Source organism: Pseudomicrostroma glucosiphilum, assembly GCF_003144135.1.
Source record: "Pseudomicrostroma glucosiphilum strain MCA 4718 unplaced genomic scaffold BCV69scaffold_18, whole genome shotgun sequence".
In the NCBI taxonomy this organism is placed as follows: domain Eukaryota; kingdom Fungi; phylum Basidiomycota; class Exobasidiomycetes; order Microstromatales; family Microstromataceae; genus Microstroma; species Microstroma glucosiphilum.
Genome location: NW_020289930.1, coordinates 398,389 through 421,942, shown reverse-complemented (window position 1 = coordinate 421,942; position 23,554 = coordinate 398,389). Strand labels below are relative to the sequence as shown.

Here is a 23,554-nt window from a genome sequence, read left to right as displayed (position 1 = left end):
GTCAGGCAGCATCGTCTCTGAAAGGCATGTAGATAGAAGTGATAGTCGTCCCACAGCAGGGCAATTGAATGTACACGATACTCGCCGCGCCGGTTTGCTCAAGCTGTCCTTTTCCGGCCCTTGGGTCGATTCTTGCCGTCGCCAGAGGGGTCAACAGCAGCATCCGTTGCCTCGCTTCCCGCAATGGAAGCGTCCATAGACACCTTTCGCTTCCGAGATGCACTCGTCCCCGCAACGCTGCCGTTGCCATTCGTATCCCCCGTGGCAGGCCCATGCGGCAGAGTCTCATGGGCCGCAGACGCCTCGGCAGAGTCGACACCTTCGCGCTCTGCTCCCTGGCCGCTGCCATTGCGTTGCTGATGTTGGTCTTTCACAAATCGAGTGACTCTCTGGTTAGCAGCCTTGAGATCCCTCTTCTCCTTGTTCTCCCTCGCCCTCTTCTCTCTGTCCCGTCGCAGGTAGTCCTCCATAGTCCGGACGGGTCCATCGGGCAGACCGACGAGCTGAGCAAAGGACTGATAGCTTCCAGAGGTGGCGCTCTGGCGGTGACTTTCCGTCTCGGCGCCCACCTCCTCGACGCCGTCAGTGTCCAGAGGATACTTTGCCCTGAAAGCAGCTGCCGGGAGCAGATACTTGCCCTCTCTGACGTCGTCAGCTAGGAAAGTATGGTGCCGTTCGCTCAGCATACTCCTCCATCCCTCGGCATCGTCGTCCCCTGCACTGGTTCGCGGGTATCCCTCACGAATGTTTTGCACGGCCTGGTAGTCTTGATCTGGGCAGATGGGAACACTGATGCTTCGGCGGGGGGCGAAGTGCTGCAGGGATATGGACGCAGTATTGTCTAGCGGCAGCAGAGTCAACGGGCTCATTGTGTGTAGCTGAGGAGGCGCTACACCAGCCGCTGTCGATGTCGTAGAAGAGGCAGAGCGAGACTGCAGTCCTGAGTTGGCATGGCTGGTACCGGCATCCAGAGGATCAGCCCATCCCCATGAGTTGTCCGGCGCAGGCAGATTGACTTGACTAGGGGCAGCCAAGACATAATCGCTCGCCGCATTCCTGCTGAGAGGGCTGAAAGGGGACAGCTTGAGCAGCATCCGTGCCTGCTGTCTGCTATCGCTGTCATAACCGAAAGCCCATTCTCCAGTACCAATGTACGGCTGGAAAGCTTGAGTGCAGATCGGCAGCAGATCATCGGGTAGCTCTTCCATGACATAAGCAACTACATCGTACAGCATTGTGGCCGTTCGTACATCCCCGTCATCTTGCGGAGGGACGCTCAGCATAGAGAAGAGCGAAGCGAGTACTTCCCCGACACCTTGCCTCACAGTCGGTATGGTCCAGAAGGAGCTCGATAAGAGCAGCGCCTGCAGGACTGATACTTCGTGAGCCAAAGACGCATATCCGGAGGGGGCCACAGTGATCAGCCTCGATCGGAGTAATACAAAGAGCTTACTCGTGGAGTCTGATTGCGTAGGTGGAAGTCGCTGCCCCTCGCACTGGCTAGCGAGGCGGAAGATTGCCTGCAGAACAGCCGAAGCTTGACTCGCATCCCCAGCCTCCTCAGCAGAGAGCAAGACTCTCCATGCAGTCTCCACCGTTGCCGTTCGGTAAGCCTTTCCCCCAATCGCCCATAGCCTCGACCCATCGTCGTCTTCTTGGAGGAACAGCCGCGAAAAGAGCACTTGGCTGCACTTGGTCACTTTGGCATCTGCTCTTCCCTGCTGACCGCCCTCAACTACTGCAAGCTGCTCGAAGATGAAGGCCAGCTCTTCGATCAAAGCGGCTTGCCGCCAAGGGTCGATCAAGGGAAGCAACTGGGATACGTCGAGATCCAGTGGTGAGTCCAATCTAGCGATGAGCAGTCCAGCATAGTCTAGAGAGCCGTACAGTAGACAGAGCACGGCCCACGGGTCCGCCCAGGTGCACCTCAAGCCGATGCGGGCAGCGTCCGACATGACTCTGGGGCGAGCAGTGACAGCGTCGCTTACGTGTGGTAGTCCGAGGATGTCGCGTACGACCGCGCGCCCAATCTTTGAGATCTCAGCTGTCACAGTCGGGACTGTCATCAAAGACGCCAGCACTGCAGCAAATTGAAGCAGGTCTTGCGAAGGGACCTTTGCAACTAACGCCCGTCTCCGGAGATCCTGTCGAGGCGCATCGGCAGCATCCAACGCGAGCGCCCGCCAAAGCTGCAGCATTGGCAACAGTGTATTGACGTTGGGTTCTTGAGAGCGAAAGGCTGCAGCATGGAGCATTGGAAGCAAGAGTGAGGTGAGGATCTTTGCAAGGGACAAAGCCCCAGTATGGCACAGTGTGATGATGTTCTTGCTCTTGTCACTGTCGAGCCAATCGATCGATATGCCAGCCTGTCGCCCGGGAAGGAAGGGAGCTGAAGAATCGATCATTCCAGAGTGCACCAGATCCGCCAGAACTGGGTCAAGATCATCGACCACTCTACCACCGTTCGAGAATATCCTCCCGCTCGATTGCGTGGGCGTTAGTGGAGCGAGTGCTTTCTGTTCCGTGACAGAGATGAGCGCATCAAAGGCACCCAGCTCGCCGGCAGCAAACAGACTTGCCGCAATCTTCGCATCATCCTCGGCCAAGACTTTGAGACAGAGACTCTTGAAGATCGGCTGCAGGGTTGTGAAGATGTCCAGTGCAACCCACTTGTCCCGGTGTACGACAAAGATATCGCTCACGAGAGACAGTGCATCTTTTGTCGTGATGTCGTCTGCAGTGTCTACTATTCGAGCGAGCTGCCAGCGCATCATCTGCAAAAGGTACAATAGGTTCATCAGCATTGAAACAGCAAGGATAGCAGCGGTACTTTACTCACCTCGGCTATGGCCTTCCAATCAGCAGCAGCTTCCATAATCAAGACGACTTCGGCGAATCTCTCGACTGTATAGGCACCGCCTGTGTTGCCTCTAACCCACTGGATGGCCGAAGGAAGTAAGTGTCCAGCGACGAGCTGACGCTTTACATACAGACTTCCACTTCGTAAGTGTGGTATTGCCATGAAAGCACCTTCCCATACTGTGCGATTATGGGAGGCCTCATCGGGTATGGTCAGGAACGATGCCGCTTCTTTCAGCTCTCGCAGGCCTCGCCTGTATGCCGCCTCCTCCCGAGTCTCCTTTGACCGCGAACCATACAGGGCTAGACGCCTTTGATGCAAGAGAGCTGGATTGGTTGCATCCTGTGGGATTGGCAATGAGCGTAGCAAACGAAATTGCACCGAGTTGGTTCCGACGGAAGAAGACGAGGTGGGATTCCGGGAATCTCCTTCGACATACGTCCAGCCTCTTGCGGTGAGACGATGTAAGAAGCGGGTGTAGGAGAAAGTACCGTTGCGGGTCAGCTCCGCAAACAGAAGAACGAGGCGGTCGAAGTCAACAGTATCCTGAGCCGTTTCCAGACTTTCGAGCCACTGTGATAGCACATGGTTGAGGTCCACGCTTAGCCAACTTGATCTTGAGGCAGCCGACGATGTAGACGAACGACTGCCTTTGCCCATCCACATTTTCTTCGTTCCTCCCAGCTGCTGCATCACCCTGGCAGCGAGAAGCGGGCGCCACAACTGATGTGAGGGTCGATGCGCCGTCGCAGCCCACTGCGCGAGTAAGGAACATGCTGGTGAAGGCCCTCGTGAAGCTAGCATCGATACTACATCGTCTGTCCGTTGCAATGCGAACTCGTCTAGTAATGCAATGATGGTTCTGCACAGGTCGTCGCTTCGGAGAGGCGGCACTCTCGATGAGCCATGTCTGAAGGTCAAGAGTGCGCTACTTCTGCTCTTGATGAGGTCAATTTCCCTTGTCAGTTCCTCAGACGTCGACGACATCGCCTTGATCGTGTGTACAATATCCTTCGCGTATACGCCTTGCCACAATCTTGGAGAAACAAGAGAGACTGGAGATTCAGACCATATGGCCTGTACAATGGATCTGAGCTGGTGCAACAAGCCAGCCGCAAATTCGTCGCTCGTCTCTGGAAGCCGGTCTTGGATCCTGCTGCGTATTTCCAATGCAGCAAGGGCTACGCGCTTTGTCAACTGGTCGTTCGCGAGGATGTCCTCGAGAGCATCTTGCGTGAGAGCCAGGACGAAAGGCATTTGTGTGAGAGTGGCCTCCTTGAGCAGATTCACGACGAATACGGCCCAAGTTCGCTTGTCGAGGAGAGACTGTGATTGCAGAGCATCCATCAGAAGAAGGGAGTAGCGCCACTTGGCAGCCCATTTCTGGACATCACTAGAAGAGCCGATCGTGGACTCTGTCGAGCTGATGGGTATGTCGCCCAGTTGCTTCCGAAGCCAAGCTGTGCAAGTGGACGTGAAGTCAGCGGTGTAAGTCTTCGCTGAGACGGCAGTGGCACTCCGAGATCGCATGGCCTGGAGAGAAGGTAGAGAGTGCAGGACCTCACAGCATGTCAGTCAAGCGCACGACCCTGCTGAAAATCGACTTGTCTCTGTTTGGAAGAAGCTCACAAGATCACTGGCCCCTACTGTGCGGATGAACCAAAGAGCTCGAGAGATCTCCACGCCTGGGCTGCTAGATGTTGAGGAAGGAGAAGCACCCGAACCGCTAGCCCCAGTGTTGCTTGACGAGGATAGTGTATGTGACATCTTGACTGCCCCAGATGCTGGCAAAGAAGCGGTAACGGTCGGATTGGTGCCTTGCCATAACATCTCCAGCATCCTTTCTCCCCTGAAGCCGTGGGGGATACTCTTAGCCAGGCGTGACAGGGGTACCGCTGGGTCGGCCAAATCACGGACGTACGCAGAGAGCTTGACATCGTTCAGGGTGACTCTAGGGGGCAACTTGTTGGTATGAGGCCGTACGTGCGAAGTAGAGGATCCAATGGACAGTCCGGATCGTCGCTCAAGAGCTTCCTGGAAGAGTGAATTCAGCGTGGACACAAGCTGAGGTAGGATGGAAAGGATTAAGCCATGGGCACTGGGCGGGCCAGAGGAGAAGCGATCGTATGGAAGACGTAAATGAGACTTTGCATCCTCCCGTACTGGCTCGTAGCGCAGCCTACTTACGAGAAAGACTCATTCATCACTGCCTGCTTCGCTGTCATGCCCTGGCGGACATGCGCCTCGCTCATATCATCCTCTGGCTGCAGCGATCCCCTCTCGGGATCGCGGTCGCTCGACTTGCCCGTTTTGGATGGATAGAAGTCTGGATAGGATACCTCCTCGGATCCAGGATGTAGCAGAGGTCGCCATGCTGGAGGACGAGGAGAGTACGCTACAGCTGGATCCGCAGGTGGGCCGCTGCCATTGTTGGCAGAGGGTGAAGTGGGATAGGAAGATGAGGCTGTCTGACCCACCTGTGGCGACGGCGGGTAGCCGTGGCTGCTCATCCTTGGCGGATATAAGTGGTGTGCTTGTATGCTAGAATTCCATGTATGCTCTGACCGGGTGTGAGGAGACGACGAAAGGAGCAAGGGGAGCGAGGCAATGGTATCTGTCCGGGTGCAGTGGTGGATCCTCACGGAACGAGACGAGGCGCTCGGGCCACGATGTTCCGCACAGCCGTATCCACTCCGCCAAGCTCTATGATAGGTCACGTGTAAAGCAAGCGATCAGGGACAATGCTGCTGAGTATTACACCACCACACGACAACAGGTAACAGGACATCCGTATAATTCGACTCAATTGTACATTCGAAAAGAACAGTCAAGAGACAGTCTAGGGACCACTAGCATTCGCCACGCGGGCATCATCTTCCCTCCGCCTCCAACTCTAGTCTGACGGCCTTCTCGACCTTGTCCGCTAATCCTTCTAGCTCCTGAATCATCGCACTACGATCCCAGTCAGCCCTCCTCTTCCAGACCCCGTCGAAGCAAGCAGCTCGCAGCTGCAGCAGCTGATCGATGTTGAACATCTTCGAGGCCGCCAAGAGGTGGTTGCGCAGATGATCCAGCTCCAGAGGTGGACACACAAAGGGCGGGTGTGCTTGCAAGGCAAGGGGCTCAGAGGGCACCGAAAGAGATGCTGCGTCTTGAGTCCCAAGTGGCTCTGCGCCAGCGGCTACACTTTCGCCGTTCGTATGGGCCACTGTGCTTGTTTGAGAGGGAACCACGACCGGACCAAGTCCAGATACCGCTTCGACCACATCCTCAGTGGGCTGGCCTAGCGGGTCTGCAGCGTTGCCGTTTGTTGTTTGACTCTCAGTCACTTTGTCTGCCGCATCACCGGCGTTGCCGAGCTGTCCTTGCGCGACCATCTGGTCTACTTCGTTCATCAGAGCGCTGCGGGCTCGCTTGCGCTCACTTCCCTCAATGCCACTGTTGCGCGCGGACGACGTCCTTGATCTCTTGCCAGAGTTTCTTTCGATGGCGCTGACATCGACAGGATGACGGTGCTCAGGCTGCTGACCTTGGACCCTGGCGCTGAACCTTTCCCCGGATGGCCTTCGCGGCGGCTCAGGATTCTTGCCAGCGGCTCGAGCTTCCTCGACACTCTTCTTGGCAGCCTCTTCAGCCTCTCGCTTCTCCTTTTCTCGGGCCAGTTGACGTCCGGCCATGCCTTCACATTCGACTCTGAAGTTGATGTCGATGTACTGCTCCAGCAAAACCACGGCTAGATTCCTCATCTGATGAGCTCGGACCATCCGCTCCATGTCGACTTCCTGAGCCTGTTCGGCATTGGCAACGATCTTGTCCAGATCATCAAGGAAGTTGCCGATAGTGAGGTAGCCATTGTGGTACAAGCGGCGCTGCATGCGCTCCAGGTTCATGGTCCAGATGGGCATGTCTCTGTAGTCGTATTCCCGGTCGCTGCTGTCGCCTGCTGCGTCTGCACCGCTAGCTTGGCCATCTGCGTTGTCGCCATTCGTAGTTGTGCCATTCAGTTCCGTGTGCTGGCTTTCATGTACGAGCACGGCGGGGACGCTCTGTTGTGAAGGAGCCGACGTTGGCTCTGGACCATCGAGACCTGTAGATGCTTCTGCCATGTGCACATCGGCAGTCCCGTCGTTCTGATTGGCAGTTGAGCTACCGTTGACTTCTGCAAAGGTCACCACACCGTTTGGCTTCTCGATAGTTGCTTCCTGGCTCTGCCGCTGAGAGGAAGAAGTCAAGCCATCGCCTCCGCTGATCAGGAAGCCCTCATCGACAGATGAATGTCTCCTGCGCCTGAAGCCCTTGGTGTATCTGAGTCTGACTACTACCTTGCCATTCTCCTTGTGCCATTCGTAGGTGTCTGTCAGATTATGCAGATTGTACTCGTCCCAGACGTCTCTTGTGAACTTCTTGAACTTCTTCCTCAGCTCCCCTAGGACAGGACCGAGGCGATACTTCAAATGCTCGAGAGTTCTTTGGTCATCGTACACCTGCTGTTGCAGTTCAGCGGCGGTAGCTTGACGAGGTGGCCTTGGCGGTGCCTTTGGCAGCTCCTCAAGGACTCGACGCCGGCGCGGGACAGCGTCTGGGAAATCTGTCGGCGGCTTGGAGACATGACCTAGGAGGTCCTCAAAGAAACGCTGTCGCTGCAGGTCGCTTGGTCTTCCGGCTTCAATCTTGGTGTTGTCTAGGTAGCCAAACCATCTGGCGACATCGGAGGGCAGCTCGCTCAAAGGCGCTTCGGCAATGGCAAGTAGCAGAATCGGGTCTGAGGCAGCCAATTCGTCCAAAAGTGCCTTTGTGGTGGCTCGCACTGTGTCCGATACAGAGTGGGCCCAATGGACCAGTCCCGGAATGTAGATGACGGAAGGCTTGTGTCGTTTGGCCTCGACAAACAACTGTACGACAGCCGCCTCGGGCGTCCTGGCACTATCACCCATTAGAGCGCCGACATCGAGAGACTGCACGTGATATCCCTCGAGATGGTGCAGGAGTGCGCCTCCAACGAAAGACTGACCCATGCCCTCCGCTCCGTAGATGACCAAACGAGGTCTAAAGATTCGCAGCGACTCAAACGTCTGCAACATCATCTCCCGACCGAATCCATTGTCTTCAGAGCCGAAAGTTGCCGCCGTCGGCTCGTCTTCCCACAGGGCCTCTTCTAGAGGGTTGCGCTTAGTAGCCGGCGGGAGCACCTTTTGCAGCGCCTGTGTTGCATTCTCGACCGTGTCGCCCAGAATGGGCTTCAGATGCTCTGCTAGCGGCGCGGCAGCTGACGATGCTGAGCGAGCCGAAGATGGGACGAGCTTGTTGACCGACATCATGAAATCCTTAGCCTCCACTTTGATCGTCTCCGGCTGCAGGAGCAGGCGCTCAGTAGTCTGATAGATCTGGGGATAGCGTCGTTGAATGGCGTTGAGAGCTGCCTCAGTGCACAGAGCCCGAAGGTCGGCTCCACCGTAGCCCTTCGTGACCTCGGAGAGCTTGTCCTTGAAGTCATCTGTGAGGGGCGGCTCCCAGCCTTTGGTGTGGATGTTGATAATGCTGAGTCGTGCTTCTCGTGACGGTAGAGGGAAGTAGAACTCTCGATCGAATCGACCAGGACGTCGAAGTGCTGGGTCGACGGAGTCAGGTCTGTTCGTAGCGCCAATGACAACGACTTGGCCCCTGCCATCCATGCCATCCATGAGCGCCAAGAGTGTGCTGACGATGGATGCGTGGATTTGATCTTGCTTGCTACTTCGCACTGGCGCCAAGCCATCGATCTCATCAAAGAAGATGATAGAGGGCTGCGAGGCGCGTGCTTCGTCGAAGAGCATTCTCAGCTGACGCTCAGCTTCACCAACCCACTTCGACAGGCAGTCGGCTCCTTTTCGCATAAAGAAGCTAATCTGCTGACCGGTCGTGCTACAACTGGCGGCAAGGGCTCGAGCCACCAAGGTCTTTCCGGTACCCGGCGGACCATGGAAGAGAACGCCCCGAGGAGGGGTGACTTTGAAGCGAGTGAAGACCTCTGGGTAGAGAAGAGGCAACGACACCATCTCCTTGAGCTGTTGAATGTGGCCGTCTAGACCACCGACCGAGTCGAAGTCTACTTGCATGTTGACGCCCAGAGGATCCACATCAGCCAGAGCATCTCCGCCTTTCTTGATTCTACCCAGAGCGTCGCGAGCAGAGCCGTCATTGCCAGCACCAGCACCTCCGCCTCCGCCTGCTCCTCCGAGAGGAGTTGGCCCGCTGCCTAAAAGACCGGCACTGCCACCGCCGCCGTACAGAGAAGGCGGAGGAGCCTTGCGCGAAGCTGGAATATCGTCATCAGAGCTGTCCTGCTCATCGCCGAATGCTTTCGCGTAGTCTTTTCCGGTCATAGACAGAGGCAATGCATCCCAGCCAGTCTTGCCTTTCCTGCCGCCGCCAGCGCCTCCCACGTGGGGTAGGCCGAGATCTGCAGCTCGCCTGGCATCCAATTCAAAAGCTCCACCCAGTGTGTCGGCATTGGCGCCGCTTCGGTTGCTGCTCTTGCGCTTGACGATGCGGCCCATGCCGTCGCGTAGAGGTTCCGGAGGCGGAGCGGCAAGCGAATAGTCGACCTTCTTCGTACGCTCGCGGAGACGGTAGCCCGGCTGGTCTTCATCGCCAGTAATCAGATCGTCGTCATCCTCTTCGCTTTGCAGATTGCTATAACGACCACTTCGTCTCCTGCTTGCGCCTCCTTTGTTGGTAGCGCTATTTCGAGCTCTGGCAGCTGCGAGAGCCTGAACACGCGACTGGCTTCCTCGCAGTAGACGACCGCCAGACTTCCGGCGCGATTTGCCGTACTCGCGATCCGACTCTTCGTTTGACTCGTCTTCGACGACAAACTGAGAGCGCAATGATGAATGTGAAAGAAGTGCGTCAGTCTCGCTGTGTGAGGTTGGTAATGGAATGTGTGGCCGGTCATTGCCAACAGCAGAGCACTCACTCCTTCCAGACTTTTATTCTTCCTCTTCTGTGAGCCACCCCCTCGGCTTCTAGATGATCCAATGTGGTCTCCGTCCTCATCGGATTCAGATTCACTGTCTCCGTCCTTGTCATCATATTCATCTTCGTCAGCCTCTGCATAGTTGGCACTTCTGGTCGGCCTGCCACTCCGAGTAGTACGTGCAGCACTCGGTGGTCGCGATGATGCGGCGGCTCTACTGGCTCGTGTGGGACGTTGTGGTAGCTCTTCGTCCTCGTCGTCTTCCCCCACTGCATCTTCATCGCTCTGGTTGTCCGAAAGCGCACGAGCGTCGTTGGGGGGTATCTCAGCGCCGAGCGGATCCTGTAAGAGGCAAAAGGAAGCGTGTGCTATGTCAGTGATTCGTTCATGCAAGTTTGGAGCCGCATCTGAAGTGGCGCGTTCCCAAGAACAAGCCGGCATGTATCTTGCAGCCTCCGCAAATATTGAGTTTCGTCCCTGAAGACCCGAAGGATAGAGAAGAGATTGAGAAGGAATTCGAAGAGCAGATGCAGAAGATGAAGAAATGCAGATGAAGTTGAAAGGCGTCGCCGTCTTACCGGGCTGCTAGTAGGATCGACGCAAACGCCGTCAAAGACGTTCTCCCGGACGTGGAGTTGTCTCGAAAAGCAGCTTGCTTTGATTAAGCTCGGGCTCGGCTCGAGGTCGCTGAGACTCTCAGTCAGCGAGGACATCGATTCGTTGTCCGATGCAATTCCTGGCTTTGAACACGAAAGGGAGGCTGATTCTGCCGTCTCCAGCTGTGCAAGAGACGCTGCTCCCTGTCGTACACGTTGGGCGCGGACCGTGTCGATCGCAATCTCTATCAAAGAGGATGGCCGCGCTGACAAAGGTGGTGTCACCAGTCCCTCGTGTACCGTGTTGGGTTGGTCTAGGAACACTCGTAAGCGCCGTTTTGGTCGCTCCTTGCTGGTTTGAGTCTCCTCCAGAGGCTCCTCATTTTCCTCTGGAATGGCTTGCGCAGGTTGTGCTGCTCCAGTGGTGAGCGTCACTTGCTCCGAGTGTTTTCCTCTCTTGTTCTTGGATCTGTTGTTGCTCTCCTTCGGGTGTTCTTCCTGATTGGCTACTTGATGGTCTGTCCCTCGCGTCCGCATTGTTCTTGTGCCTTGGCCCATGTCTGTTTTGCGGGCACTAGCAGCCATACCGCGCTTGCCTGTCTTCAAGATACTCACATCAGATTCATGCCCTCCATTCTCATGTACGCCCTGACCAGCTCTGCGTGCACTGTGCCTGGTAGAGCGAGAGCCGCTGCCGCTTGCTCTCCTCCCTTCGGCTACGCCAGTCCCATTGGGTTGATCATCGTCCTCGACGGGCGCTTCGGAGTAGCTCGAAGCAGGTCGTGCTCCTCTTGTAGACACCATAGCGTTCCGATCTTGAGCGTTCAACTCGATTGTATTGTACGACTGGGGCTTGGGCTTGAGGACGATCTTAAGTCTCTTGACGCCAGAGCGTGCTGTATGGTATGAGGGGGGGGACAGCATATACGGTGAGATTGGTCTGTCTGCGGGTGCTCGTCAACGACTTGACTCACGCTTCTCTGGGCTCTGTTGTTCTAGTCGTCGATCTTGTACCAGGTCGTCGTCTTGATCGTCCTCACTCTCGCTCTCGCTTCTCTTTCCGTTCTCGTCCTCGTCCTCGTCCGAAGAAAAGGCGGGAGGAAGAAGGTGTGTCCTCGTTCTTGCCGAAGCAGCGACAATCGGCTCTTCTTCTGGGTCGTCTTCTTGTTCGGACCCCTCCTGCTTGTTTAGAGCCTCGTGCCTGTCAATTCCGCGGTGGTGAGCACTCTGAGCGGAGTAAGACCCTACCGAAGTGGGGAACGGATCCTGGAAATCTGGATCTAAGCCCGGTGGGAGACCGTGATCGTCTGCGTCCGGATCTGGAAGTTGTTGCTCAGTGGGATGGAAAGGATAGGGATTGTGATTGTATGATGAGATGTAGTTGCTGCTTTGGTGTTGATGGGTGGTGAAGGAGGGTTCACCAGCATCCATCAAGGGTGTTGGTCTGAAGACTCGGAAGCAGAGCTGCGCGAGTAGGACGTCGTCTGATCTGAGACTGGCGGGGCTTACGTCATTCGAGACTGAGGGTAAGCTGACGATGGGAGAAGCTCAATCTGCATACAGTTGAGGGCGAGGATACACTTCTACGCTCTCACACCGTGACGTCTGCGTCTCCAGAAAGGGCAGCTGAGAAGGAAGGGTATGCGGATGAAGGTGCAGGTCGTGGTGAGCGGGTGTATGCAGTCTTGGCCTGTCAGTCAGTCAGTCAGTCAGCTCCCGCTCTGATTCCGACGCGTGGGCCAAGCGCGCAATCAGCCCCACTCCTTCCGCCCGGAACGGCAGCAAGGACAGATAGAGATACAAGCAGCGTCCTGGACAGGATACGACTACGAGGTGTGATGGCCCAGACCAATGAGAAAATGTAGCGTCACGGGCATTGGAGAACAAATGTTAGCAGATGGGTCGGTTGACGAATCCAAAGTATGTGAATGATTTATATCTGTAGCTGCAGTGCCCAAGCTCGTACAGGGTCTTGTGCCCCTCGTCCGCCTGCCCATGGTTATTGCATCGAAGAATGTCATAGGCGATGTACGCCTAGCCGTGACCTTGCAAGCTCTGCTGTCTTTCTCTCCTACTATGACCCATGCCTTTCCATCGCGTGTGCAGCGCATCAGGTCTTTGAGCCCTTGCCGTCCTCCCTGAGTCCACCCTCGTGAGAGCCGCCTGAAAGGTGCAGGTGGAAGGGAGATGTGGAGTCAGCTACGAGCAACGCTGTGTAGTAGCACCGAGTGTGTTACTCACCATCAAGAACAGGGTTCCTTTTGCCCTCTGTCAGTGAGGATGGAATTGAATGGACAGCAAGAAAGGGAAAGTTAGATCTCAAGGATTCTCGCGAGGTAATCATACACATCGCAGAGACTACGCACCATACTCGTTGAACTGTGGTTGAAGGGTGAGATTTACAGAAGAGAATCTCAGCGGAATTGTCCCTGCGAGTGTTACTTCGCCTCTTCACTTGATGATTGCTGTACTCACCTCTGGAGTTCTTGAGTTGGGTCCCCACACCTTTTGGGTCCTCTCAGTAGGTGTAATGGCATCAGAACCGCCGCTACAATGGTAGAAATGGATCAGTGGACGTCAGTAGCAGCACAGAGGGAGAGCAGGGGCCTGATATTACGTAGAGCTTTCTGACTCACACGTCTGACTCTGCGCCCTTGGCCATGGCCTCAACATCAGGATGGGCAGGGCCGGTCTTGGTCGAGGCCTTGCGCACTTGCCTGTGAGGAGCATTTGGACGGGGTGAGAGAGTGTTCAATGATCAGCTCTGCGAATCGGTCTATCTAGTATCCTTCATGCACTTGACTTACGAGTGGGGCTGCGATCCAGCTGGTGCCTCACCAAGCTCAGCAGGGTGATCGCTCGTGGGGTCTACATTCTCACTGATGTATCCAGGATGTTGCCTCTCTCCTTCTCCCTTGACGGGCGTCTTTCCCGGCGAGGTGCGCGACTTGGCCGTGGGACCAGGCGCAGAGGCGTAGCGCGAGACGGCGGAAGCTGAGAAGGAGCGCGATACGCCTGTAGAAGAGCGCAGCGCTGAGCGCACAGAAGGGAAGAGAGCTGACATGGTTGTGAGAGATCGAGACAATGATGGGATGATATGAGTCTGAATAATAATGATACGGAAGGTGATGGTGTGAAATCAAGGCGCCATGGCCTCGTCGGCCAAGTCGAGGTCCCGCCTCCACACCCGCTTCGATCGATTGAATCTCCGCCTTGCTGCGACGACGGAAGTGGCTTCCTCGCCTCGATGCTGTCCGAGATGATTCCATATTGACGGTGGATCGGCAAGGTGTATCAATCAAACAAAGTAGATGCTATGACTACCTTCTACCGCTGGCTGAATGCGATGCTGTCCAGAAGATCAATGCCGCACTACTAGCGCTTCACCCCCTATAGCCTCAACCCACGTTCCAGCGATGATGCTGTCCAGGCTCCTGGCGCTCCTCAGCCTCACGCAAGTCGTCCGGAGCCACCAGAGTCCCTTCGCGCTTGCAACGGAACCGTCACCGGCATCGAAGAATGACTCTTACCTTGGTCAAGAGATCGATCTGTCGTGGCCAGAAGGAGGCATATGGTCTCTATGCAGTGGTGCCTCTCATCAGCTTCCCCTGCCGCTACGCTGGACACGAGCTGACGAGGATCTGCACAAGGATCGTGCGTCCATCAGTGCGTCTGCTGATGAGCTGCAGTGGTGGCTCACAAGCTACAATGGATCCATCTCCGTGCCTGCCTTGTTCCCATCGCAGGCACACCTCGATGTTCTGAGTGCAGGTATCATTGCAGAGCCCTCCATCGGACTCAACGAAGGCACGTCCAGGTGGATCATCGATGACACATGGAGCTATACTGCGTCTTTGGAGCCCTTACTGCCTCATCTTGCAGGCTGGGATACATTTCTCCTCTACTTTCAGGGCCTCGATACAATTTGCGATGTCAAGCTGGGTGATACTCTTCTCGCTCGCACAGACAATCAGTTCAGGGAGTGGCTCTTCGATGCAGAAGTCATCCGCACAGCACTTGCCGCAAAGGTGTCACCCAACATCACCCTAACCTTTCACCCCGCAACCGCATACGCTCTAAACGAATCTCTGCGAGAGCCTCACTATCCTGACCAGCTCGAGAATCCGGACGGCCCAGCCTCGAGCGTGTACGAGTACCCCGCCAGGAACTTCGTTAGAAAGACTCAGAGCGACTTTGGCTGGGACTGGGGACCAGCATATGCTCCCGTGGGTCCTCATAAGCCTGCATATCTCATTGGTTTCCGAGATTCCTCAGATTCACAGGTAGACTCACGTACTCGTGCGAGCGGCAAGACATCACAAGTCTTCGTCAGGTCCACCTCGCTAGAGGTGTACAAAACCGGCTCACGCAGCAATCTGCCGCCAAATCAAGGGGCAGATTGGACTCTGAATGTCACGCTTGATCTCTACTCCACACTGAGTATCGACGAAGCCTACTTGGACGTCGAGGTCCTCGATACGCCTCACAAGGCCAGACTGCGACTGCCCAGCCTCAAGGCCGGCAACAACGACGGCCTCTCGGTTGCCTTCGAGGTTCAATCTCACGGCGAGGATGCGCCAGAGCTCTGGTGGCCTGCCAAATTCGGTAAGCCCAGACTGTACGATGTACGTTTCACGCTCGCTACGCCGTCCAACAGTAGAGACTTGGCCATCTGGTCCAAGAAGACCGGCTTCCGGACTGTGGTCCTCAACCAAGAGCCCGTCACCCCCGCAGACGTTGACTCCGGCTGGGCTCCTGGGGCTTACTTCCACGTCGAGATCAACGGACAGAGAATCTACGTGCAGGGCTCCAATCTCATACCACTCGACACATTCTATCCACGGGTCTCCCTCGACATCATCTCTTGGCACGTTCGATCTGCCTTGCTCTCTGGGCAGAACCTCCTCAGAGTCTGGGGTGGAGGTCTCTACCAGTCTGACGCCTTCTACGACCTATGCGACAAGCTCGGCATACTCGTCTGGAGCGAAACCATCTTTGCCGTCTCGATGTACCCAACGTACGACGAGTTCATAGACAATGTGCGAGTCGAGGTGCAGGAGAATGTGAGGAGATTGAACCACCATCCTAGTCAGACGCACTGGGCGGGCAACAACGAGGGCGAGCAGGGGATGCTGGCCACCAACAGCTCACTTGCAAACGGAACTGTCTACCAGCGTCAGTACGAGTACCTCTTTGATCAAGTCATCCGTCAAACAGTCCTAGACAATTCGCGCGGAATGAGCTACATCCCCTCCTCTACTACGCATGGCTACCTATCATTGGATCCTTACGTCCCTCGCTATCTCAGCAAGAAGGAAGGCGAGGTGTACGGAGACGGCGAGTACTACGGCTACAGCGTTCCGCACTTCTTCAATACCTCCACCTACTCCTACGAGACGGAGTACCGTCTGATCAACGAGTACGGGATGCACTCAATGTCTTCCATTTATGGACTGCGTCGGGTTCTAGAGAAGGAAGAAGACTATGCCTTCAACTCCACCGTCGTGCGCGCTCACAACAAGCACTCACCGGCTGGAAGTCTAGAGTATCCCTTTCCAGCCGACGATGGGCAGGGTCAGATGTGGCAAGGAATCAAGACGTATCTCCCGGTCCCGAATGTCACAGACAACGAGTTCGACATAGAAGAGCAAGTTACAGGCTCTGCTGCTGGCATCTCAAAGCGCGAGTCGCTCCTATCTCACCTCGCCTACCTCACACAGGTCCTCCAGGCAGTCTACATTTCCACGCAGACCTATCACTACCGCTATCGCGCCTCTCTTCCCTCTCGCAATCTCGGCGACGTCTACTGGCAGCTCAATGACGTCTGGCCCGGCAGTACTTCCTGGTCTTCAATGGAGTGGGGTGGCAGGTGGAAACTTCTGCATTACGCTATGAGCAGGGCGCAAGGTCGAATTGCAGCCTATCCAATGTGGAATGCAGATGAGGAAAGTCTGAGTCTAGTGGTTCTGAGCGATGTATTAGGTGTGGAAGGCAATGTACAGGGTGTGCTGAAGGCAACATGGTACGACTGGAGTGGGAAGATGATCAACAGCACCTCCTATCCCTGGTCAAGCACCGGCATAGGAGCTTCAGTGGTCTCGCCATCTTTGCCTCTTTCCGAATACCTTCCGGAAGGGGTTGAGCCAAGAGACGCATGGCTCCACTTGGTCTTGACCGGTTCTGTCAGCGGCAATAGCACCCTGCTGCACTCCGCCAGATACCAAAACGAAGAGTTCTGGTCAATCCCGACCTCACTGCGGGATGTGCCCTTGCTCGACCCCGGGCTCACCATGCGGCATTTGGGAAACGATCGGTTCATCGTCTCCATGGACGAGACCTCTACAGTTGCTCCCTTTGTATGGTTGGAACATCCCGAGGGCGTCTTGGGCTACTTTGCGCAGGACAACGACGAGCAATTGCCGTCTAATGGCTTCTGGTTGAGAGGAGGGGAGAGCAGGATCGTCAGATTCGTCCGGGCGTTCGACGATGGGAGCACTACTAACGATGACTTCGTGGTCCGGAGCATCCGCGGCTGATGTACAGCATTCGTCTCAGGAATGTTCGTCTCAGGATATCAATTGTATGAAGTCCCGTTTCTTGTAATCTTTCGTCGACTATCGGGGTCGTCGTTCCTCTTGCTTCACCCCCGCACTCTTCCTCATCTTGCCCCCCCCCGGGTCCACTCACAGCCTCACGTCTCTCACACCGCTCTATGGTGTGGCACAGCCGACGTTCGCATTGTACAGATCAAGAGACGATTCTCGACAGGAGATAACCAACAGCAACCTCTCCAGATCGGAAAAAGTCTCAACGAGAAAGAACACCTCGCATCCTCGCCCTAGATACGCCTGGCAGTGACTATCTGGCTCCTCGGCATCGGTCGAGAGCGCTGGCCCTGTCGGCCGTCCCTTATAGCAGTCGTGTCATTCTCGTCAGGTGCCGCACTGTAGCCATCGCCCGCAACGACTGGTCCAGCTGATTGAGTAGACAGCAGGTGAGCCTCCGTCAGCCGTCTCGCGACTTTGGGACGTCCAGCCGGTCGCTTTTTCTGCGAGGAGGGAGCAGTCGCATCAGCGTTGTCCATCATGGAGCAGGCACCCTGAACCTCTGCCATCTGGGCCAGATGACGGGCTCGGCTGGGCGTATCTGCCGGCCAAGGGTCGCTGTTTGACACGGCTTGAGTGAGCAGCAATGCCGCTAGTGGCAGGCGTCTTGGCGTCTTGGTCCGAGTGGGGCTCAATACAGAAGTCGCAGCAACCTGTGTAGCAGGAGGCACTTCTGGCTTGTGCTGCTGTTGTTTGCCATCGTCATTCATCCATTCCTCTTGACTAATGACGCGCATATTGTGAGGTGAGCTCAGTCGGGATTGACGGTCCGGTGAGGTCACGGATTGGTATACGCCTGGGCAGTAGGGGGAAATCTCAAGCATCAGCGACAAGCACAGTATAGTCTTGGCAGTCTCAACCGTCTCATGCACTCACTTCTGCGCCGCACAGGGCTATTGACCACAAAGGCCCTGGTGCCACTAGCCGGTCGAGAGCTCAGCTTCTCAAAATGTCGCACCTTGCTCTTGACACTCGCATCCAGCTGGATGGAAGAAGAAGACGCATTTCGCGGGCTGGGAGTAGCCTGACTGACCTTGGCAATGATGGTCCTGCAGGTCAAATCAGCGGCATCAAACTCGCAAGATGCGTGGGAAGTTCCAGCTCGCTCTTTGATAGACTCAGGGTGAAAAGCCATTCCGCCTACATTGGAGAACTCCTCTGCGATGCTTCCATCTGGACGGTCATCGAACACCTCTTGTGGGCAGTCAACCCAGTCGTCTGCCGGCAAAGATGTTTGCGCGTGTGCTTCAAGCAGTCTTGCCAGCTCTTCATGCATCTGCGATGTATCACCCAGTTCAGGTCGACCATTGACGATCATCCAAGGGCTAGAAGGGAACAGTGCTGCCTCATCGCCATTCTTGTTCGGCGTTCGAGCGAGACTACCAGCAACAGCCAGCTGCTGAGGACGTACGCCGGGTGGGACACTACCACTGACTGCGCTCGTGGCTCTGGACCTCATCTCTGACATCGAGAAGGATGTTGCGCGATAGCGAGGCTGCAGATTCGAGCTCTTCGGGTTTGTGTTTACTTTCGCAGCTGTATTGGCCACCACGCTCAGCCTCCTTGCTCCTTTCTTTGCCATGCCAGGCAGTGAAGAGACTGAAGTGTGCCTTGCACTCAGCCTGGAGAAGCCAGATGAACGTCTCACTGGAGATCGCTGAGGACTCGCTCGGTGCTCTGCCGTGGACGAGCTACTTGCGGCTTTCGCGTCACCCCCCGAATCTATGCCGAGCTTCGAGCGCATTGGTAGTGAAACAGCGTGCTTCTTACGCTTTACCTGAAGGGAAGGAGTCACCGGCGCATTTGTATCGAGAGCCTCCTGCTGCTGCGCTCCCATGGCAGGCAGGGGTGGAACTGCAGGTGTGGAATGGTCCCAGAAGTCACCTCGCAGACCGATAGCTCTTCGCGGAGTGACTGCCGAGAGACTGAGGTTCGACAAGACCCGCTGACGAGCTGCGGGTGATGCTGCGCTATGAGAAGGGATAGCAAGCAGTTGGGCCAGACTGACGCTGCGCTCATGCTGGATCACTTCCGCCCAACCAAACGACCGAACGCTACCCACAGGGCTGAGCGGATTAGCTCCCCAGAGCCCACTCCTGCGTTGACTAGCTGGCGAGCCAAGCAGTGATGCCGAAAGTATTGATGCCTTCCCTTCGCTCAAGAAGCTATCTCTGTTCCGTCTTTGGTAGATTTGATGCAGTGTCCTGTTGAGCTCTTCCCAGTCGTTGCTCATGCGCCCTCTTTGAGCAATACTGGCGTGACATTGTGACTGGGAAGCACTGGCGTACTCTTCGCTCATTTCGGTAAGGGGTGGGAGCGGCCCAGTAGACCAGCGGTGAAAGTGCTGCGCTACAACATTGAGGTTGCTGATGTCGAAAGGCTCAAGCTCTGGCGAATCAATGATTTCGTCATTTCGGTCATTGAGGTTGTCTGCACCTTTTAACGGTGAGGCAGATGCCAACAGCGCAGCGTCCGCCTGTACTGGCCTTTGAGACGAAGTTGCTGAGTTCGGAGTGTCTCGAATGTCTACAGTCCCGTCTGGTGAGATGACGAGCTCTGTGTTCAGCGAGCTGTCCGAGAAAGCCAGGGTGTCGCTAGTCATCCGCTTAGCACCAGCAGCTCGATCCGCTTCGAGTGCTGCCGCCTCTGCGTCATTAGCTCGTTCGACGGCCTCTCGCACCCTCTCCGCAAGACCAAAGTCGGACCCAAGACTTCGCCGCGTTGAGTCGGAAACCGGTCGAGATGGACCGACAAATGTCGTAGTCGCAGTGCCTGTCGAGCTGCCTCTTCTACTAGCGAGCTTAGGAGGTGCCAAAGTGGAAGGCATGCCAAGGCCAAGATCGTGTTGCAGGCGAGAGCCTTCGTGACGGCTGGAGAGCTCATCTTCGAACTGCCCCAAGCCCAATGAGCTGCCAAGCGACTTGCGGCCTTCGGTCAATGCTGGCGATGGCAGAGGTCGCGGAGCACTCAGAGGTTGCTTACTGGAGTGAGAAGTTCTTAGCGGCTCGACATGGTGGGCTAGTTCTAATCGCGGCCCCTCGTAGTTGTCGGCTGTCGAGATCACGCTCTGCGCCCAACGCTGCAAGAAAGGTGAGCATGGTTCCTGAGAGGCATCATGAGACGCGATGCGATCCTTCGTCAGAGGCTTACTTTCTGAGAGGCTACAACTGCCTTGCGGATCTAGCTGCCGCTCTTCAGCAAATGCCTGCTTGTCGGGAGCTGCAGGCGGTGACATTCGGCAGGCCTCCGTAAGCTCGTACTCCTCAGCCAATTCGATGGTATCACCCATACCGGACACCGGGGTTTGATGAAAGCTACCACTGATCCGACTCCTTCTTGGGAGCAGGTTCGAGGCAGTCGAGCGATCCGCACCATCGAAGCTCCTGCCGAGGGAGATGGAAGTGCTGCGAGCCATCGAGCGGGAAATAGACCGAGGGTCAGGAGTATGGGTAAGTGCAGCTGGATCTCCCGCACATGTGGCGGATGATGTTGAAAGAGCATTGTCTTTGGTTCTTCTTCGTCGATGAGGTGTTCCAGTGTGCTTGACGTTCCCGCTATAGGATGTGCCGCTACTCGGAGAGGGTGCTCTGGAGGGACAGAGGTCAGACATTTCGTGCACATCGACGTCTGCTTTGTCTGAGGTGTTCGCTCGCACCAGACTCGCAAGAACCGCACTGGCTGCTCCGCTATGACTTCTACCGTGCCCTCGAGGCGAGACCGACAATTCAGGGCAGTCGAATGGTAGCGACATACCCAGTCCCCTCATCTCCCTATCCTCCTTGAAGCTCCACCAGCTGCCTTTGACTGCATCTGACCCACCCTCCTCGACTCTTCTAGTGTAGTCCGCATACTCCTCACATCGCTTGCGCTCAATGTCTAGGGACCGATGAGAGACAGGGGTCTGATGGCCGATGTGGATACCAGGTACGACATGAGGTAGAATGAGAGCCGACAGCCCGTCCAGATGAAACTCAGTGGTCGTAGGGCTCGAGATGGGCTTGCTTACCTGCTCCCCAGAAACCATGAACGATCCAGCGGTAGGCGTTATCTGAGAGGCCGACGTCGACGCCTGCCTGGAGTCTGGAGTTCCGTGAGGCAACGACGGTGACGACATCCAGCCACCCGGCAAATGAGGGGTCATGCTGTAGCTCTTATAGTGTTGCGAAGCATTGGCGTGGCGAGCTTGCCCTGGTGTAGATAGATCAGGGTCGTGCTGGCTTGGCGCAGCTGCACTGCGTGGAGTGTCAATCTCTGATACGGCGCTGTAGCTGCGTGCACCTTCCTCCGCCATCTGTAAGTCGACTACACCTTGCCTAGCTTTGTAGGGTGTCCAATTCCGGCCTCCAGGTGGCAGGACGTCAAGCTTTGGCTTCGGATCGAATGCAATGCTCATACCGCGTCGGAACGCCGCTCTACTCTCCACTACTCGGTCCTTCTGAACCTTGCCAGCGGTCCAGTGAGCCTTGACATAGGGCACCGAGCCTACGCATGTCTTTGTTGACGATGAAAATGAAGCCGACGTTGATGGCCGTGGAGTAGAGCCTGGCGAGTCCCTACTGAGGATATGTAAAGAGAAAGACTTTGAGGGTCGTGAAAGAGCCGACCGATTGGTCACTTCAGGGGTTGCGTGCGTTCCGAAGACTTGCTCTGATTTCCTCACATGTCTGATTGCGTCAGAGCTAACCGGTGCGCCGTCGCTCGTCAGCCAAATCTGAGCTGCCAACAATGGAGCGTTCAGCACAACGCCAGCGACCATCAAGATGAGCAGTGCGGAGCTGTCATTTCTTGCCGGCAACAGCTGCTGCACAAGAAAGGGCAGAGCACAGCAGATCTGCACCCACGCTCCGAGTAAAGCAGACATTGCCCGATATGTAAACGTCCACCTGAGAGCTCGGCGCTGCTGATCGATGGGGCTGAGCATCTGATGAGGCGTCGCGAGGGTTGAGCCTAGTTGGTGGAAAGCAGTCTCCCTGCTCGTACTGGAGGACTCGGGATGACTCATCGACCACGTGTGCATGTCGCTGTGCCTCTTTGGCGTCGACCGGTATTCCAGGGCTGTCTTACGAAGAGCTCCAGCAGCTGCGCCTGAGATGCCGTCTTGATGGCTAACAGGAATACCAGCGCCCTCGTTCTTGATGTCGTTCTTGTCTGCTACAAAGGCACTGTCACGAGCGTCCTTGAGCATAGCGTCAAAGGCGCGTTCAGGCGAGACGATAGCGTACGCTCGCACCTGGTCAGCGGTAAGATCTCCAATGGTGGGAGTATGGCTCTGAGTGATGGAATTGCGAGGGGCAGGGAATTTGAAGCCGCCTGGCCTCGCCAATCTCGGAGTGACGTTGCCAACCAATGTGTGATGCTTAGAGCGTCCGCCAGGAGAGCCAGGGTCGAAGTCTGTTTCCATCTCGGTATCTACCCTGATGGAAAGAGGAAGGGCAAGCCTCCTCAATGAGACGTCCTTTGGAGTTGTTGATGGCACTTGCGGCTTCCATGCAGATGTCAGAAGCAGTGCGACAGCTGCTGTGAGCTCCACGACGAGCAAGACCTGCATTAGTATCAGAAAGAGGGGACCTCGCTCATGTGACAAAGATGGGCGGCGAAGAGCATACGAGGTAGAGATGACGAGGACCATAAAGATGGAGTAGATCAAGAGTAGGAGCGGCCAAGTCCTGCCGGATGTGGCGTGTGGTGTGGAAACTCTGCTTGTGCGTCGATGGACTTGCAGCGCCGTGCTGCTAGTACTGATGCAAAGGATGGATAGTCGAGAGCAGAGACAGAAGGCCAATGTTGCCAGACTGGTAGAACTCATTGCTTTGGCTCCTCGAGTGCCCTCCATGCGACTCGCTTTAGTGATTAGGAAGAGCCACACTGCCAAGCAAGCTGCTGTCACGATGTCGTGCGCTGCGAGCAGGCTGTCCACGCCTGGTGAAGCTGAGAAGCTTTGTGTCCAACTGCTCGAGGAGCGTTGAATCTCTTTCTCCGTAAGAGTCGCATTAGGCATTGTGGAAGCTCTGCGGTGGTCCAGGCTGGCGCCGGCTGGGCAACGAGAAGGAAAGGTCTCGCCCGAAGCGCTGCGCAGAGGTGGGCTCATGGGAGTCGTAGGGGGCAGAGCACATTGGACATCTCGGGGCTGAGGGTCAAGAGCAGGTAAGACAGCGCTTGTGAAGTCTGCTTTTGCCTTTGTAGGCTTGCAGCTCTGGTACAGGGGCTGCAGCGCCCTTGCGATGGAAGCATGATGGAGCCTTACGAGGGTGCAGATGCTGATCAGCACACTGAGCAGGATGAGGATGACAAGCAGGACGTGTGAGGTTGGGCCTTCCACTCCAAAAACCCGCATGGTGAATGGCAAGAGTCAGCAACAGGCTTGTCAGGTCGGCAGTAGGAGGTGGGGAGGAGTAAGGTGTTATGCTGATACTTGGGTATGGCTCGGATGAGATGCACCTCGTGCTTGCCACCACTGCCTCGCTGTGACCATGGAAGCTTCAACATCCACGGGTCTCCCTCCCCTGAGCGCCTCCTTGCTTGTAAAGTGCTTGTTGAT

At 56.0% G+C, this 23,554-nt stretch overlaps 5 protein-coding genes across 5 annotated transcripts; 1 reads left to right on the top strand and 4 right to left on the bottom strand.

Moving 5' to 3' along the window:
• Positions 1-10: 10 nt before the first annotated feature.
• Positions 11-5,490, bottom strand: BCV69DRAFT_315015 (hypothetical protein). Its single transcript, XM_025495164.1, has 4 exons — positions 5,048-5,490; positions 4,490-4,958; positions 2,840-4,393; positions 11-2,774 (listed from the first exon to the last, which is right to left on the bottom strand). The coding sequence occupies exons 1-4, from the start codon at positions 5,368-5,370 to the stop codon at positions 99-101; spliced, it is 5,022 nt and encodes a 1,673-aa protein (XP_025345339.1). The 5' UTR covers positions 5,371-5,490; the 3' UTR covers positions 11-98.
• Positions 5,491-5,593: 103 nt separating this feature from the next.
• Positions 5,594-12,077, bottom strand: BCV69DRAFT_285478 (AAA-domain-containing protein). The gene is made up of 4 exons (XM_025493401.1): positions 11,386-12,077; positions 11,027-11,307; positions 9,816-10,157; positions 5,594-9,714 (listed from the first exon to the last, which is right to left on the bottom strand). Exons 1-4 carry the CDS (start codon positions 11,840-11,842, stop codon positions 5,731-5,733), a joined length of 5,064 nt encoding a protein of 1,687 aa, XP_025345338.1. The 5' UTR covers positions 11,843-12,077; the 3' UTR covers positions 5,594-5,730.
• Positions 12,078-12,476: 399 nt separating this feature from the next.
• Positions 12,477-13,526, bottom strand: BCV69DRAFT_285477 (hypothetical protein). Its single transcript, XM_025493400.1, has 6 exons — positions 13,219-13,526; positions 13,048-13,128; positions 12,887-12,959; positions 12,778-12,790; positions 12,653-12,679; positions 12,477-12,574 (listed from the first exon to the last, which is right to left on the bottom strand). The coding sequence occupies exons 1-6, from the start codon at positions 13,473-13,475 to the stop codon at positions 12,522-12,524; spliced, it is 504 nt and encodes a 167-aa protein (XP_025345337.1). The 5' UTR covers positions 13,476-13,526; the 3' UTR covers positions 12,477-12,521.
• Positions 13,527-13,830: 304 nt separating this feature from the next.
• On the top strand, positions 13,831-16,947 carry BCV69DRAFT_274484 (glycoside hydrolase; the record flags this gene model as incomplete). Its single annotated transcript, XM_025491041.1, has 2 exons — positions 13,831-16,062; positions 16,099-16,947. The coding sequence occupies 2 exons, from the start codon at positions 13,831-13,833 to the stop codon at positions 16,945-16,947; spliced, it is 3,081 nt and encodes a 1,026-aa protein (XP_025345336.1).
• Positions 16,948-17,131: 184 nt separating this feature from the next.
• On the bottom strand, positions 17,132-23,087 carry BCV69DRAFT_87663 (hypothetical protein). The gene is made up of 3 exons (XM_025495594.1): positions 23,024-23,087; positions 17,893-22,967; positions 17,132-17,812 (listed from the first exon to the last, which is right to left on the bottom strand). Exons 2-3 carry the CDS (start codon positions 22,847-22,849, stop codon positions 17,250-17,252), a joined length of 5,520 nt encoding a protein of 1,839 aa, XP_025345335.1. The 5' UTR covers positions 22,850-22,967; positions 23,024-23,087; the 3' UTR covers positions 17,132-17,249.
• Positions 23,088-23,554: the final 467 nt, after the last annotated feature.